We start from the raw sequence: 18,405 nt of genomic DNA, 5'->3' as shown, positions 1-18,405 counted from the left end.
TTTGATGGGAGGGACTGGTGGTGGGTAGAGCTGACTGTTGCTCTGGTGGGCAGAGCTCAGTAAAACTTTAATCCACTTGACTGTTGATGGGTGGGGCTGGGTTCCGTCCCTGTTGGTTGTTTGGCCTGAGACAGTCCAACATTGGAGCCTACCTGGGCTCTTTGGTGGGGCTAATGCCGGACTCTGGGAGGGCTCACACCAAGGATTACTTCCCAGAACTTCTGCTGCCAGTGTCCTTGTCCCCATGGTGAGCCACAAACTCCCCCCCCCCCCCCGCCCCCGCCGCTGCCTCTGCAGGAGACCCTCCAACACTAGCAGGTAGGTCTGGTTCAGTCTCCCCTGGGTTCATTGCTCCTGCCCCTGGGTCCCAATGCACACACTACTTTGTGTGTGCCCTCCAAGAGTGGAGTCTCTGTTTCCCCCAATCCTGTCGAAGTCCTGCAATCAATTCCCACTAGGCCTCAAAGTCTGATTCTCTAGGAATTCCTCCTCCCGTTGCCGGACCCCCATGTTGGGAAGCCTGACGCAGGGCTCAGAACCTTCACTCCAGTGGGTGGACTTCTGTGGTATAAGTGTTCTCCAGTCTGTGAGTCACCCACCCAGCAGTTATGGGATTTGATTTTACTGTGATTGCGCCGCTCCTACTGTCTCATTGTGGCTTCTCCTTTGTCTTTGGATGTGGGGTATCTTTTTTGGTGAGTTCCAGTGTCTTTCTGTCGATGATTGTCCAGCAGCTAGTTGTGATTCTGGTGTTCTCGCAAGAGGGAGTCAGAGCACGTCCTTCTACTCCGCCATCTTGGTTCCTCCTCCCGGTTTGCTTTTTAAAACTGTGTTTCTGTGGGCTTGGGGTTTGTATTCACCTGATTTGGACAATGTTGAAACAGTGGGTCTTATCAAAGCCTTTACAGAGCTATAGTTTTGTTGTTTTCTTTTGGGATATGTTTAGGGTCAAACTGTCCTCATGCCCGTCTATCCTGGGCCTTGCCTGGCAGCCATGGCCCCACCATTAACATGGAGGGAGCACGTTAGCCGCCGTGATGAACTCGCGTACCTTGCTTCTTCCCCTTCCTCTGACCTTGAAGCTGATTCTTTTCCTGCTGCTACTGGAGAGTGTGCGTGGCATACAGTTTCCTCTGCCTTTTTGTTTTATTTTACTTTGGGGAGGGGTTGCTCTGCCCTAGAAATTGACAGAAGTCACCCCAGGCTGTCCTGATGAGTGAACGTGCTTTAAACATCTGAGGGTGGAGCACCCTTAGATCAGGCTTTTCTGTTCTGAGTAATAAAATGCTTTCAGACTTGCAGTAGACGAATGTCCTTAGGCTTCCGGTTTGCAGCCTGTTCCCCAGGAAACCTTTGATCACCTAGCCCACTGCCCTTCTTGTTGCCTCCCTGGCAGAGATGAAGTTCCATCCCTACAGTGACTCATTTGATCTTCAAGACCAACTTGCAGGTCCAGGAGGGAAGGGAAGGAAGTCGGTTTAGTTACTTCATTGAGGAAGCGGACTGGTTGTGGGTGGTTCAGTTTCTCTGTGTCAGTCCTCGGTGCTGGCAGGGCTGAGATGGGAGCTCACACCCCCATCAAACCAGTGATGGGGGCATGTCTCACCCCCAGACATTGGTGCCTTGGAGACAGTCTTTGATCGTCCCGTTATTAGGGGGCTGGTGGTGCCACTGGCATCTCGTGGGCCAGGGATGCTGCTCAACATGCCACATCGCGTGGGATGCGTCAGGGATGCCGAGAGTCAGTGATGCCCTGCCTTAAACCAAGGGCCACATCTGTGTTTGGCATGAAAGTCGGTGGGAGGAGTCGGGGGGTGGGGCATCTGTGGGGACTGCAACCAATGTAGTGCCTGGTCAACTTTACATCATCTTTCTCAGATCAAAGGGTTTTGTTGTTTTTGTTTTGTTTTGGTTTTAGTTTTTTATTGGCACTGTGTCCTGCGGCTGTGTCTGTATTCTGGGGACATTGTGGTATATTTTGACTTATACCTACCAGACTTTGTACATTTCAAAATGAAGGAATTGAAGGGGGATGTATCAGGTGGGACTGAGCCTACCAACACTTGGACTCCCTTTTAAGAACATTTGGGCTCACTTTGGAGAAATCTCGACACAGAGAAGCCAGATTTATTCCCACGTTGCCAACCAGAAAGGGCTCCTGGGCCCACTTTACTCATGCGTAACGGGGATCTTATTCCTGATGTCCTGGGGCTGCACTCTTCACGTCCTCTCAGGATGAGGGTGAGTGGGGGTGAGGGGACGGTCGGCCGGTGGGAGCCCCGCTTCCTGCCCACCCTCAGGTGGGCCGTAAGGCATCCTGAGTCTGAACAGATACACCCCCTTTAAGGGAGCAGGGAATTCTGTGGTTCCTCTGTCAGGAAGATGCCAGAGAGAACCCTTGTGTGGAGCAGCATCGGAGTGAGTCTGATTCTCATGATAACCGCTTTACGGGCATCTCAGAGCATCCAACTGAGCACAGCCTTTGTGGGTCGGCCCTAGGAATGGTCAGAACTTTGAGGTCCGTATGTTCTGGAGGGAAATAGAAACAGCCTAGAGGTGGACACAATTGATCCGAAATCGCCTGTTAGGAGGTGATGCCGTGCTTCTCATGACACCCCCTCCCCACCCCAAAAAGAGTGATTCTAGTGAACAGGGCCTGTTGTTTACGTCCCCATGGAAGGGGGTCCTCAGTGTCAGCCTTGCCTCAGGGATCACTCAACCCAGGGCCTGGGCACTGACAGTATCAACATTATCTCCCTAAATCCAATCATCCCTTCACTACAGGTGTAACGACTCTGCATCTGTAATTCTGGAATCCAAAAATCTCTAAAACCTGCCAGTTTTTCCCGAACTCATTTGGGCAGCAATCCTTGGTGGAGCTGCATGTAGCCTGGACTCGCCCTCTAGTGTGACTGTCCCCGGGGCGGTGGAGGGGGCAGGAGGGGAATGGGGAGGCTTGTTCACGCTGCTGACAGTGCCAGGTGACACGTAATGTCCATACTGCTTCTTAAAATCCCAGCCTTCAAAATTCTGGCACACTTCCCACCCCTAGGGTTTGGGGAAGCGATTGTGGACCCACATATGTAGCCAATGGCTGGGAATCAACACGTTAACCTGGCCCTGCTTCCTCGTCTGTCTGGTGAAAATCATATTTACCCTTCCTGCACTTGGAAAAAATCTGTGCACAAACCGGGCAAGGGGGCCATGATGCTACAGGTGCCTTCGACTCCTCTGGTTGTTACCAGGCACAGAACTAGGGGCTCAGGTGAATCACTTCCCTGTGGACCGTCTCAGGACTGTGGACGTCCACATGTCTGCAGTCTGGGTCACATCCCGTCGGGCATGGCTTCCTTCCTGGCCGCAGCAGTGTTAGCACCTGCAGCTGGAGGATCTGGGGGGGTGCAGGTGCTGGGCTGTGCACCCTGGTTAGAGCCTCTGCCCACCGGAAGCCAGGACCACCCCCAAGCCCACAGCAGTGACAGCCGGAAATGTCTCCAGATGTCAGCAGATGTCCTCTAGCTGGGGACCACCATCCTATACCCACTGGGGTTCAAATTTAGAAGACGTTTGGTTTTGTGTGTTTTTTTAAAGAATCATTTGGTAATTTATCCAACACATTTGTCCATGCCTAGTCTAGTTTCTAAGTTCAGCTAGAGCTTTCCAGGTTACCAACATCAAACCAGTTAAACAGGTCAGCATCAATTATTTAAATGGAGGTTTTTTGGCTTTTTCTTGAGTAGAAAGCATGTGGGAAGCATATTGATCGGGAAACACTGGTATTTCTGCTAAAGGTCTGGCACGGGATTTGTTCTGTCTGGCTGCCACTGGGCCTGCTGTAAATCTGGAACAAGTCTACGTGTGATACATGCCAGCCCTTGGGCGCCATTCCGGGGAGGGTTGGGGTGGGGTGTGGATTAACCCGTTCTTTCTACCTACCAAGCCACTTGTAGATTTATTTGTTTTTTCCTTTTAAGATAGGGGTTTTCCTTAGATACAGGTGCCTTAAGCTTCTTGGAGACAGTGAGGGCGAGTACATTACATACCTTTTGCAGAAGACTGTGCTCAGGGTGGACTGTCCCAGGTTTAGGTGGATGAGAATCAGGGTGGGGAGAGTCCTTAAGTTACCTGCTCTGATCTCGGCTACAGAAATAGTCTAGATGTGTTTCATTTAATATGCAGGGTCAACATCCTATTAGGTGCAGATTTTCCTGCAGATTAAAAGAAGTCATTATTCTTATTATAGCTCTTTATCTATGACTAACTTAAAAGTCTTTCCTCTTTAAAAGAACTCTAACGGCTTGGCCCTCCTCAAGCCCAGCATTTGTGAATATCAGGCCCACCCATCGTCACCCATTGAAGAAAGGTTAGGAGTAGAGCATCACTTTCAGCAGCTAATCTTCTTATTACAAACAACACATTCTAAATGGGTGAGGTGAGTCAGGACTTCCTACTGTAAAAGAACAGGGACATCAGAACAAGATTAGGAGCTAACGTTCTGGTCTCCTCGGCCATCACAGGAGGTCCAGTGAGCGGCTTTCTCACGGGAGCCCTGGGTCCCTCTCGGACCAGCCTGGAATCTGAGCTGCACTTGGTCAGGGCCCTGAGCATCCCGGCCTGGCATCCTATGATGATGAGCAAGCTTTAGTTGTCAGTTAATAGACTGGTACCCTGTCTCCCTTCCTTGCCTCTGTTTGCCACAAAGGCACATTATTTTTCTTCTTGTATATGGTGAACTGCCCGCTTTCACAATTTTTCAAGTGAGAAATGTCACATTGTGACCAAAGGACAACAAAAACTCACTTTCCCAGCGAGGGCAGCATGGGCAGTCCTGCCCAGAAGCTGAGGTTCCGCTCTTTTTTTTTTTTTTAATTTAATTTAATTTTATTTATTTTTTATACAGCAGGTTCTTATTAGTTATCTATTTTATACATATTAGTGTATATATCTCAATCCCAATCTCCCAGTTCATCCCACCACCATCTCTGCTCTTCTGTCGGAACCCTGGGCTCATCCCTGCAGGGGATTCGAGCGGGAGGGAGGGAGGGAGGGAGATGCAGGTGGCTTTGCTGGGTGTCCTGTGATCCTGGGATGTGTGGGCAGGACAGATGGTAAAGCCACCCACCCACACAGAGAGCAGGTTAGAAGGTCAACTTTAGGGACGTGTCTGGCTTTGTCACCCCTTTGCTCTCGCCTGCGGTCACCACCCTCACCTGTGCCCCAATAGTTCAGTAAAGGCCAAGAGAGGTGACCAGAATCAAGTTGTCTCATTTCCTTGAGGTTTTACACGTACCATTTCTGCATTTTAACTTGTTTAAAGACAGAACTCCTTAACCACTAACTGCCTGTCTAAAAATTGTAACGGCGATGCCGGAAGGTATAGGTAGAAGCTTCTCTGTGCAGCTGGGAGAGAGGCGGTGCCGCCTGGCCCTTTGGCTGACGTGCCCCTTGCTGGATTGGTTGAGTTCTTTAAATTAATTCACAAAAGGTGGATGACCTGGGGAATGCAGGGCGAGACCTACCTTCTTGGTGACAGGCTGGCTTATGCACGCCTGGAAGAGTGAACTCTTACGGCCCTGAGCACCTTTTTTTTTTTTATAGATATTCTCTACTTGATACCTTCCTTTCTTTTTATTTTCTGTTTTTAAAAAATTAATTAATTTATTTTTGGCTGTGTTGGGTCTTCCTTTCTGTGCAAGGGCTTTCTCTAGTTGTGGCAAGCGGGGGCCACTCTTCATCGCAGTGCACGGGCCTCTCACTGTCGTGGCCTCTCCTGTTATGGAGCACAGGCTCCAGACGCGCAGGCTCAGTAGTTGTGGCTCACGGGCCCAGTTGCTCCGCGGCATGTGGGATCCTCCCAAACCAGGGCCCGAACTCGTGTCCCCTGCATTAGCAGGCAGACTCTCAACCACTGCGCCACCAGGGAAGCACTCTTTTTAACTGCATGCCTGCCCCCTGCCAGGTCCAGCTGAATCCTTCCCATGTGATCTGGCTTGATCCTCACACCGTCAACATCTGCCTTGGGCTTAGACCACCTAGTTCTAGGAACCATTTTAGTGCCCAAGTTGCAAAAAAGATCTCCTCCCTCCCTGCCTCTGCCCTGCCAGCTGATACCACTAATTAAGTACATAATTCACTGAGAGAAGAGGGCTGGCTTATGCGACTGGCTTTGTCCTGCTGTGACTTTTGGTTTATAACATACCAGGAACTGTGTATTATGAGCTTTGGCTTAAAGAAATCTAATAGCACCAGAGGGCTCAATAAATCATTGGGTTTCCAAAAGCACAAAGTTCAGGGCTGTACCATGACTCGTAGTGTTGTAACCCGTTCAGAAGTTTGGAGTTGACCACATCTCACCAAGGACAAACCCAAAGGCATTTTCCCCAAAGCTGTGAAATCAGCACGCAGGAGTGACTTGGTTCCCTGGACCAGGGCATCTGTGCATTTAAAACCTAGTGGGGGCCGAGCAGGCTCTGGGTGAGGGAGGAAGTGTGTGATCTGAGGTTCTGCGCATGAGTCTCCTATGTGCTGAATAAACTCATGATTCCCAAACCTTGAAAACCATCAGCATGGAGAGCCGTCACCGCCTGTCTCTCCTGCACCCACACCTGGCTCGGCACAGTGCACTTACCCTTGAGCAGTTCAGAGCCAACCCCTCTATGTGCTGGCTCTTAAATCCTATAAGCGAAAAGCTTATTTATTAAGGAATTGGAAAACCTTCCTTCTGTAGGAAACAAACACAGGTATTTAGTTGGAACCCCTGGAGAAGTCTCTGAATGTCAGTGATAACACACTTCCACAGTGTTTTCTAGATACTGTTCTCTTTTTAGCGATTGTTTCCTCTGGTCCTTGGAATGCTTGACATTCAAACAGAGTTGCTGACTGAAGAATCCAGGATTCGGGAAAAGCATCACTAAGTTGAGAAGACGTGGGGACCCATCCAACAGTTTTCTGAAACAAAAAGCCAAGACTGAACGGAGCAGAAGCATCTTACCTGGCTTCAGTGCAAGAACTGGCCTTAAAGCTTCTGTATTTAATGCAACTAATTCAGTGGGCTATACGTAGAAAGGACTAGAGGCGGGGCTACTAGACTTCGTCTCTTTGAAAGTAATCAGAAAAATGAAGGCAAAGTTGCCATCAGGCAGAGTTAAAATACCAGTAATTTTCTTTCACCTTCACCTTTGTCTTCAACTGGTATATATTGCAAATATCTTTTTTAAGTTTTATTAAAGTATAATCGATATACAAAGGACTGTACATAGTAAATATGTACGGTTTGAGTCTGGACAAATGCAAACACTAGTGATACCATAATTATATATAGATATATACCTCCCAGAAAAAATGAAAATAAGATAAATTAAAATTTTTTTAAAGCCAACTTTGTTAGAGCATAAAACTGTAATTTTTCTCTCAGAATGAGATAAATTAAAAATAAATTTTTTTAAAAAGCCAACTTTGCCATAGCACAAGATCGTAATTTCCCTCTGGGTCTTTAATTTTAAACAGTTCACCTGCGATTTCTTATAAGCGAAAGCCACCCTCAGGTGGACTAACTCTTACCCTATTTAGAACAGATTTGACAAATGCCTATAAATACCCCTACATGTGGCAGCCTCTCCTACATAATCCTTTGAGAGACTGTGCCTGTTTTGCTCAAAACAATCCCAGACAAGAAGTCAAGATGTTTTCAGAGCCTCTGGCATGTTCTTAGACAGATCAGCACTGGACTTGATACAACCAGCCGAGGGTCTCCTGGGGTCCCCTTATGAACCAGGACCAACGAGACAGTGTTACTTTTGGTCCAAAGCTAAGCGTGGCTTCCAGTGTTTTACGGTTTTGCCTTTCTTGTGTGAATCGTAGAACTGGCTCGGAAGGCGGATCCTAGAACAGAATTTGAGAAAGTATTTTGGGCTCTGGCTGTGTCACAGTGAGTGTTCAACCTTCTAAGGAGACTTGCAAAACCTCCTCTGAATTTGTAAATCATGGTACATTTGTGTGAAACTAGTCTCCCTCACTTAGTAACATCTTCTGTGTTAGCAAAAGACAACTTAAAACTGTAGTTGGTAGTTGTTATTCAGATGTTCCATGGGCCTAACAACTTCACAAACTACAGTGAGTGAGTCATTTCCTATGACCCAGCCCATGGGCACAATAGAGAGCTGCTTTGAGTGCAGCACTCGCAAAATCATCCACTTTCTTAGTCACTTTCTTTATTGTATGTATTTAGGCTACACAAAATAAGCAGATTCTTTCTGGAGAACATTTTACTTCTCAGAATAAGCTTCCGGTCTGGAGAACGGTTTGCCATGTTCTCACTGTAGGAGCAAAGGGATTTGCAGATGTTTTTTATTAGATCCGTATTTAAATTCTCAGAAATAAGGGAAAGGAAATGTTTCCATTCCCCATAGGGCAGGTATTAAGCAGCTAACCGTCCCGGTGCTTGGCTAAGAAGCAGGTGCTGCTGGAATCATCTAAAAGTTGCTGCTGTCACCTGCACGGCTGACACGGCCCCACGGCAGTCCCTGACCCTGTAGCTATGTCGACGTCATCCTTGTAAGCATCCTTGTAGGAAACTAGGGGACGGGTTCCCTAGTCTCTTTATTTACCTAGGGCTGAGTGTGCAGAAATCTCCCCGGTGGCTATCAGTGTGAAGGCATTAGAAGATTTTCACTATCTGTTTTGTCAAGGCCTTCGGGTCAGCCCAGTTCCCCATCCTGCTCTGCCAGAGTCGGTCTGGTTTTGTGCCAGCTGTTCGGACTGAATTACCGTCAAGTTTCCTCTCATTCTCAGAAGCACTTGGGTTTGGATGATTAAACATCACCCCTCCCTGCAGGGTGCATGTCAGCACAGCAGCCGAAGGTCTGAAACTTGGCCCCAGGTCCCGGGGCTGCTCGCCTTCTCCTTCCCTGCCTCCCAGGCATCTTGGAAACGAACGTCCACTGACTGTGGTTTGTTCAGTTGCCCTGTGCACGCAGGGTGAGCGTCATTCCCACCAGAGGCCTGGGAGTCTGGAGGAGGGAGAGGTTGTTGAAAGGGCAGCCCTAAAGCCACATTCTACCTCTCTCTCCTGTCTATCCTCTGCCAGTATCTCTGATCCAAGTCACCTGTCACCTACTGTCGGTTATCTGTCCGCCACTGTCTAGCTGCCTATCATCTGTCTGTCTACCTATTTTTAATATTCTGTGGAAAGAAGCTCCCTGGGGGCCACTTAGAAGAGGAGAGGATCTTGTTTTGCTCCCACTCCTGGAGCGGCAGGGTGGTCTGCGGGCCAGCCTGTCCCAGGTAGCTTACATGCCGGGATGCAACTTAAACAACACCTCTGATAAGTGCTCCCTCTCGGGGGGATGGGGGTGCTGGATCACATCACACTCACGCTTGTCACCCTTGCCCTCCATGGTAACAGCCATACCAGGCTCAGTACTTTAAATGGAACAGGCTAAAAATGTACACCGTCTACGGTTTCCAGAAAGAAGGGAGATGGGGACAGAAAGATAAAAGCGATCTTAGAGTTGGACCGAGGTGTGTCTGGAGGAAGTTCCACTGCTTCTCCGTGAAGGCCAGGCTGTGGGAGTCCCTGTCCCAGCCCATCCTGAGGCCGAGGGAGCGTCTGTCACGTGTGTAGCACTAGACTGTACACACACACATGGGTATAGATGTATTTCTATACAATATTGATATTATATGTATTGTATTGTAATTAATATAATGTGTGTAATATAATTATACAGTATATAATGACTGATATTTATTATATATAATGTATCAATATATAAATACATATGTGCATGTGTGTATAGTCTTGTGTTAATATGTGACAGCTAGGAAAGGGAACGAGCATGGAATCAAATAGAAAAGGGAGAAGCTGAGAGCAGGTTCATTTACAAAAGTTTATGATATATAATATGTGTATATTATATATGAAATATATAAATAATAAATGTCTATAATCTAGTGTTAGGTTTTATAACATAGTGTTATACATAAGAATTATAATGTCATATATCATATATAATATGTATTATATTTTGTTGGAAATTTTACACCTATAAATATGCAAATTGATCACCCATAAAGGTGGCTGCACTGTTGATTAATTTTTGCTCCATACTCCATGGGCTGTTTTATTTTTAAAAATCTATATTCCTTTTTTTCCTTCCCTCTTGACTTTCACTAGGCAGGAGATAGGAATCCACAACAATAATCTATTATGATAAACTTTTCTAAATGGCTAATGCCTATTCCTTTTCAGGGGTAAATGCCCTGGAAGGTGAGTCACATAGATAGAGATGCAAATGAACATTACTGTCATTCCTTTTTTTTTTTTAAAAAAAAAAAAGTATTTATTTGGCCGTGCCAAGTCTTAGCTGTAGCGCAGGATCCTTCTTGATCTTGGACAATCTGTGAGGAGAATGAGATGCATTTAGAGTTGTAATTGTCTTTGGTCAAATGTGCATCGTCGTCCAGATTTACTCAGGGTCTCCCCTCAGTGTAGTAAACTGGCACTAGTTGGAAGGTAAGGCAGATGAGAATGGGGTGACATCCAGCTGTGCTTTTAGACCCTATTTCACGTGTGTGGAGAGTCGCGGATTACCCGGCAGATGCTTTCCTGTACGCGGTGCGATTGACACCACTGCTCTCCGTGAGTCTGTGTTGAGTCACCAACAGTGTCAGGGTAAATACGTCCCTTTTCAATCTCTCAGGAGCCAGTAGACACCAGGCAAACTATCTGACTCCCTGTGCTACTCTGGATGAGTCTGGGTGGAAATTCCCAGTGTCGGAGTTGAAACTGAAGAGGCTTTCCCACAATGTAGGGCTTGGAAGGAGCACTAGTGTTACGCTGTGTTCTCTCACCATGGGGCTCTTAGGAATTTGGATTCATTGTCATCGGAGTTTCCATTTTACGTAACTCATGGATCAGTTAATGTCTCAACACAGTTGAACCCAGTCTTAAAAAGATGTTCCTTCCCTCCCCCAGGGTTACCAGGGCATGGTGGATGGTGGCAGCAACATTGTGGAAGCCGACTGGGAAAGTGTCTCCAGCATCCTGCAAGTGGTATGTGCTGAGCTTCCATCCTGCTTCTCTCTCTGAGTAACTCTTCGGTTTGAAACCTCTTGTGCTTATGCTCCAGTAATACCTACAACAGATTAAAGTGCTGCCTGGCATCATTCTTATCTACTCGCATGGAAAGATAACATTCTTAATTTGCCATTTAATTAAATTTTTTAAGAAGCTCTACGTCATGCACACTAAGGAATTATCCTTGCAAGAAAAAGTTACATGGGATGGCTAGTGGCACTTGAAGGGGGAGATCTGGTATCTTTTTAGAGCAGATTAACGTTGAGGCAGTTTTGGTTTGTTGGTGCTGTGTGTTTAGCGGCAAATCTCCTTGCCTGTTGGGTTTTGGGAGTCATTTGGCATCAGTGTGACAAAGCATGGGAGAGATCCCGACTGGCAGCCTCCAGGGGCTGTGGATTTAGTGGGAACACAGCATCCCTGTTCTGCCCTGACCCAGACAGGGCTGATTTCCTTGGTGTGCACAAGGATGAAGTAATCACTTCAGGCGAAACAGTTGCTCACGTGGAACTTAAAGGAACCTCTTGCCTGAATATTTCATGCGTAATAAATTCCTGGAACAATGTAGCTTAGTGAAGACTCCAAGTCAGTTGAGAAATAAAGAGATTACATGGAAGGAATGGATTTCATGAAAAGCTCTTGCGATTTGATCTTTTGAAATGTATGTATTCATGTGTGACTCATGTTGAGTATTTTTTTAATTGAAAGAAAAGAGATCGGTCCCATTCCCTCTGAAGGTGCTAGTGCAACAGAAGAAGGGATGAAAAAATATGGTATATAGATATAAACGGAATATTATTTGGCCGTTAAAGAGGAAGTCCAGCAATGTAGGACAAGATTGAGGACATTATGTTACATGAAACAAGCCAGACACAGAGAGACAAACCCTGCATGATCTCACTGATACATGGATCTAAACAAGGCAAACTCAAGAGAAACAGAGTAGAATGGTGGTTGCCAGGGACTGAGGGGGTTGCAGAAGTGCTGGTCAAAGGACACAAGCTTCCGGATCTAATGTACAGCGTGGTGACGGTAGTTAACACTACCGTATTATATACTTGCAAGTTGCTAAGAGACTAATGTTCTCACCACACACACACACACACACACACACACACACACACACACAGAGGTAACCAGATGAGGTGATGGAGGTGTTAATTAGTTTGATCATGGTGATCATTTCACAATGTGCACCAATATTGAGTTATCATGTTCTATACCTTTAAAAATATAACCATCCTGTATTATATATTCGAAGGTTCTCACCCCAGAAAGGTAGCTATGTGGATTGATAGAGGTATTAACTAATCTTACGGTGGTCATCATTTCACAATATATACATGTATCAAATCATCACAGTGTGCACCTTAAACTTACAAATGTTGTATGTCAATTGCATCTCAGTAAAGCTGGGGGGGCGGGGGCGGATGCTAGTGGGGTGTGAGTTGAAATGCCGTCACAGACTCTTAAGTCTGCACTTGAGGCTTTTTGCTCTACTACTCCTAAGAAGAGGCTGAAGGTTGGAGGTTGGACAACCATGGATACTTAGGTAGAGTAATATTTGCAAAAAGTCAGGACATTGTCATCTGAATTCCAGACAGGAAACCCACGTGTGAGGAGAGCATTTCCCCTCTACTATGGTGATTGTGAAGAAAGATACGAAATACAAGTATGGTTGGGGGGTGTGTGTGTGTGTGTGTGTGTGTGTGTGTGTGTGTGAGAGTGAGTGTGAGAGACAGAGAGAGAGAGACTGGTATCCACTTCTTTGCAAGCCACTCGGTCCTGGGTTTCATTCCTGGGGCCCTGTCCATGTTATCTCCTCAATGTTTATGGGTTGCTGACTTCCCGTTGATAGAAATTATGTGACCCTCTAATCGCTCTTGGTCAAATCAAAGTCCAGAGGACTGGCTTATCTTTGCTCTGCACCCTGCACCTTCTACCCAGGCTTCCCGGTGCTGTGCCAGGTCCTGACGTCACCCCTGTCCCACTGACCGTCATCATTAACCCAGGATCACTTCTGCTGATGGGCACCTTGCTTTATGAAGCAGGCGTGCACTTGGAAGGGCATGCACAAACTGAAGTTTTATCAGTGTGTGCAGGGTTTGTGTAAAGGCATCCTGAATTTTTCTATATACAACTAGGGATCCTTTGCTTTTGAAAAACAAAGTATGAAAAATCATGATGTCTCTCTCCCGGAAGTTTGGATAATCCAGCTAAGATTTAAGCTTGAAAAAGGGGTGTGGGCAGGGAGGGGTGGGGCAGATCTCATGCAAAAATAAATCCCTTTGGCTCACAGATTTCTACTTTGCTGGCACTCGTGGGGAGCCCTGACTAACAGAAGGGGAGTCTTATTACCTGGGGCCGCTGGACACAGTGCTTCTCTGGCTGTGGCTGTTGACCGGCCTTGGGCCCGTCTTAGGCTCAGAGAGTGTGCGGGGTCCAGCCCTCCCTGTGCTGGAGCAGCTTCCCCACGGGACAGCTGTTGTTACCTTGCAGACTCTTCAGCTCCATGCATTTAGCTGATGGCTGCCGTTCATCCTTGTTTCTGTCCCCGACTCTGTTTCCCTTGGGAATGATGCAGCGTCTTTAGCCATTGAATTCTGGGGTAGAGCTAAAAATGGGAAAACTCTAAACTTTCACAGTTGATCGATTCAAAAGATGAAAAGGAAGGAAACCTACGCCTTGAAAGTCCTGTGGTTTTACATCAGCACTCACATGCACCAATCTGTCCATCTTGCTGTCCAGATGGGAGGAAACAGATAAACACGGTTTTCTTTCTTTTCCAGGGAGGGACCATTATTGGCAGCGCCCGTTGCAAGGACTTCCGTTCTCGGGAAGGCCGCTTGAAGGCTGCTCATAACTTGCTTCAGCTGGGCATCACCAACCTGTGTGTGATCGGCGGGGACGGGAGTCTCACCGGGGCCAATATCTTCCGGAAGGAGTGGAGTGGGCTGCTGGAGGAGCTGGCCCGGGAGGGTGTGTCTCTGTCTCCACGCACATTACTCTCGTAGGGCTCTGTCTCCCCATCCCCTCAGAGAGCTTTGAGTTCATACATTCTGCCTGCTTAACTGTCCCAGAGGTATTTGCTGCTGGTGGCGATGCAGATCTTACAGTCGCCACCTCAGTACTTATATTCGTGCCTCAAATGATGACAGTAATGGTAATAAGAATAACGTTCATTCCGCCATCCTACGTGCCAGGCATGGCTCCACTTTTGACATAGGCGGTTTTGTGCACTGCTCGTGACGACCATCTGAGAGGGTTTGTATCGATCCCCACTTTACAGAGGAGGGCCAGAGGCTCGAGGCGAAGCCAAACAGCCATGTGTGTGGCTCTGGCTCACACCTGTCCTCAGACGCCCATGGCTGCCCCCCCCAGCTCCCCTGGGGTCTTTCTATCAGTTGTTACAAGACTTAAATTTAGATGGTAACGACCTGCTGCTGGATGGTCCTTTATCATAGGAAGGGATTTTCAAGAAACCTATATATTCTGTGGTTTTTGTCTTTTAAACATGTTGTTACAAAATTCCACTTTAAAATATGGCCAGTGGAAGCAAATTGAACTAATAGCAACCTTATGAAAAGTGTAAACTTGCGCTAAAGCGATGACCCCAAGTTCTGTGACATCTGTTTGGGGAATGGAGAGGGGCTGTCAGACGCCAGCAGCAAAGGACCTAACGATGTCTCTGCACCGTGCTCTGGTGTAAGGCGCCTGGGGTGGTAACTCAGGAGAGGGATAGCTGCCTCCCCCTTGACCTTGACCTTGACCTTTCTGGTCCCATTTAAGCAGCTCTACCATCCCCGGTGGTCTTTCCTGAGAGCGCTAAGTAGATCTCTACCAACTAATTAGCCCCCATGGGCCTGTAAGGAGTCAATATACCAGTTGTACAATGTTCTTTCAGACTTAGATCTGGGGTGGTGACGTGTCTTATTAGGAGCCAGGCCGTTTTCCAAGGCCGTTGCCAGACAAAAGTCATTGTATCCACCGATTGCAGCGTGCGATCCTTCCTTCCTTTAATTTTTACGCCTGGGTCGGTGTTCTTGTCTGGGTGTCAAATGACTGCTCCTATCTTGTCCCCAGCTCCACCTTTGTGTGGCTTTTCTCTCCGTCAGTATGCAGGATCAGGTCGTGTACGGATCTGATGCAGTGGGTAGGAAACCCATGTCGAAGCGTGCATTCCCCCCTCCCCGTGTCATCCTGGGCATGCGGCTTGTCCCTCCACAGGCAAGATCAACACGGAGGAGGTGCAGAAGCACGGGTACCTCAACGTGGTGGGGATGGTGGGCTCCATCGACAACGACTTCTGCGGCACCGACATGACCATCGGCACGGACTCTGCCCTGCACCGCATCATCGAGGTGGTGGACGCCATCATGACGACTGCCCAGAGGTGGTGGCCATGGGGACCCGGTGGGTGGGCGGGCAGGCGGCCCTGGGCTTGAGACATGGGCTGCGGAGACCTCAGTGCCTGCTCTGGAAGGTTCCACAAGCCTTGTCACTTGATATTAGAAACAATTTTGTATTGGTTTACTTTTTATTTTCAATTTTCAAAAGTCACTGCTTCCCAATTGTAAAAGAAAAAAGTGTTCATTGGAGAGAATTTAGAAAAAAGAAAAAGACAAAGCAGTACATAAAGTCCCACCCAAAGCTCTCCTGCAGGAATCACAGAAAGTAAAGCCCCGAGTTTGCACAGCTGTCATCAGAGCTGGGCGAGCATCCCACCTGTTCCGCTTCTCACCTGTGGGTTTCCCAGCATGTAGATGAGGCAGAGACCTTCTGTCCCCGTGCTGTGGACTCATGGCAGAACCTTTACTATAATGCCTTCTGTGGAGCCCTTGGGTTTCCGAAGCACTTTCACGAAAGCCACGTGAGAGAGGAAATGGAACACGTGCCTCCATTTCGTGGATGAGGCACTTGCCACTGTCTCAGGGCCACGCCCAGTGGAACTGCGACCGGCGGCAAACCATGTCCCCTTCGGGTTCCCAGGGTCACTGGTGGCGGTTAGTTTCCCGTTTGTGGAAAGGCTGTGGTCCCCGGGTGTGGACCTGACTCTGTGACTGTCGTGTCCTGCCTTGCTGCGGGCGGTCTCCAGCCCACGGTTGTGGCCCGAGAAGCAGCTGACGCTGCCCAGCAGAGCCGTTGTCTTGGGAAGAGCACACACGTGTCCTGGTAGCATGAGCGTGTCTGGCACAAGCACACCTGCTGTAAAACACAACGGGGAGGTGCTTCTCGCTGCTGCAGCCCCTTTGCTGGAAAGAGCTTGAAACACACTCACAATAGCATTTGCTTGTGTAGAAAGTGGGTCATTTGCGGGGCAGCTCAGGTACCTGCTGGAAACACAAAGCAGGCGTTTCTGTTTGCTTTCCCGGTTGTGCTAAGTGGATGTTTCCTTTATCTCTTTTCCAGCCACCAGAGGACCTTCGTCCTGGAAGTCATGGGGAGGCACTGCGGGTACGTACGTGCGGATGTGACGGGGATGGAGAGGACCGATAGCACAGTCCCTGCGGGGCCCTGCACCCTAGCACGAAGGTGCCAGGAAGTGTTCCCAAGGAGCCAACGGCGTCCTGTCTGCCGGGGCCGGCCCTGAGCTCAGGGTGCCCTGAGCAGCCCCACGAGGTCATTGCTGTCTCCGTGCAGGTACCTGGCCCTGGTGAGTGCGTTGGCCTGTGGGGCCGACTGGGTGTTCCTTCCAGAATCTCCACCAGAAGAAGGTTGGCAGGAAAACATGTGCATCAAACTCTCAGAGGTAAACCCACGTTTCGCCTCTCTTAACTGCCAACGATTCTGGTTGCGCTGCCCCGGCCGTGATTTGCGGTGGCTGTTAGCATGTTCGGTTTGGATGGAGTTTTAGACAGGTGACAGCTTTCTGCTCAAAGTGGCTTCAGGCTGGTTGCTGGGGGCTTCGACCCCTCACGCGTCCATCCACCTCCCACTGTTGCAAAGAGTGATTCGAGGGAAAACAGTTGAAGCTTTTGTGTTTCTCGTGCAAAGCAGCAGCTACAACTGTAAACAGAGGAGGTGATGTGAGAGTCCAGGGTCTGGGGAACATGCTGCCTCCCTGACCCCACGTAACAGGGACAGGAGACCTGTGTGTTGACTCCATCCAAATCCCCCATCTTGCCGTGTGGCACACGTGGTGACAGCTCCTTCCGCCGTGGGGTCCCCACCATGCTGGCCTTGCTGTGGGTTGGCCTGCTGTCTCCTCTGAGCCAGGCTTTTCCTTCCTTCTGTCTGCGGGTTGGGCTTGTGTTTCACCCCGTGGATTATCAGTGCCGGGCAGATTTCCTCTAGTTAAGGCTTCTAACTAAGGCATGCGAGGCCTCGTAGAAAACAACGGTTAGCACTCGGGACAGAAATCCCAATGCGTATTGAATTTCCCTTCTCTTATTTTCATAACCATCTTATCGCTGTTCCATAGGCAGTAAAGTAAACATATGGCAGAGGTTAATTATCGTTGCATTCAGCAAACACGTAAACATTGCATATAGCCAGGACCCACGTTTCATAAGATATGGCCATTGCCTTCAAAGTGATGGGTTCCAAGAAAGGAATTCCAGCAACAAATCAAATAAGCTTTGCTGACCCAGAACCTCCGTAAGAAACTGTTGGTAAAGCTGTCCTTTTACTAGGAAGAATCATGCACCCTTTTGAGGCTGGAGCTCTAGGCTGCAGCAGGCCAGGGGCACGTCCCAGGGATGACTATGGCCATTGAAGTAACAAACGAGTTCATTATCTCTTGGTTCTGACCTGGGGACCTGGGCGGCATGCTGTGCCGGCCAGCTGGTGTGGGAAGGTACGTGGCTGGTTGCAGGAGCCAAGCACTGGCCCTCCTGTTAGGCAGGCCCTTCATCGTGGTGCTGAGGACATCCACTTAATTGCCATTCCATGGGGCATTACTTGAGGGACGTGCCTGTCCCTGCATCTGTCCCTTCTCCTCCCGAGTCCCTGCCCTCGTTGACAGTGACACTACACAGGCCAGGGTCTAATGCCCTTAGAGAGCCGGAAGCACCCTGGCTGTGAGGAAGCGCCTGGCTGGTCAGAAGATCAGCAGTGAGGCCGTGGGGCTGATTTTTAGGTTTCTCCATTATTTCTGTAACTGTGTGGTCTGATCTGCAAACCTCCTTGAGTTTCGGACATTGTAAAGTGCCCTGTCAGCTAGGACGTGTTGGGATTCCCCCTTAAGCGTTGGCAGAGTTAGGACTAATGGCTTAAGCTCACTTGGGTGGAAACACTCGATATTGTAGTGCCTGTCATTAATTTTTATTGGTTATCAGTGTAGCACTGTGAGAGTTTCTCTAAACACCTTACCAGATAATTGGCCCAGGAAG

General features: G+C 48.4%; 1 protein-coding gene across 1 annotated transcript in view; it reads left to right on the top strand.

Annotated features, from left to right (window-relative positions):
* The window catches only part of PFKP (phosphofructokinase, platelet), a 217,303-nt gene that overhangs the window by 20,071 nt on the left and 178,827 nt on the right, over positions 1 to 18,405 (top strand). The window contains exons 3-7 of the mRNA XM_060005247.1: positions 10,976 to 11,053; positions 13,864 to 14,053; positions 15,302 to 15,467; positions 16,484 to 16,528; positions 16,715 to 16,823. Coding sequence (XP_059861230.1) covers positions 10,976 to 11,053; positions 13,864 to 14,053; positions 15,302 to 15,467; positions 16,484 to 16,528; positions 16,715 to 16,823 — 588 coding nt within the window. The remainder of the gene's footprint in view (positions 1 to 10,975; positions 11,054 to 13,863; positions 14,054 to 15,301; positions 15,468 to 16,483; positions 16,529 to 16,714; positions 16,824 to 18,405) is intronic.

Source organism: Delphinus delphis, chromosome 2 (genome assembly GCF_949987515.2).
Source record: "Delphinus delphis chromosome 2, mDelDel1.2, whole genome shotgun sequence".
In the NCBI taxonomy this organism is placed as follows: Eukaryota; Metazoa; Chordata; class Mammalia; order Artiodactyla; family Delphinidae; genus Delphinus; species Delphinus delphis.
This window is presented reverse-complemented; position numbering and strand designations above follow the sequence as displayed.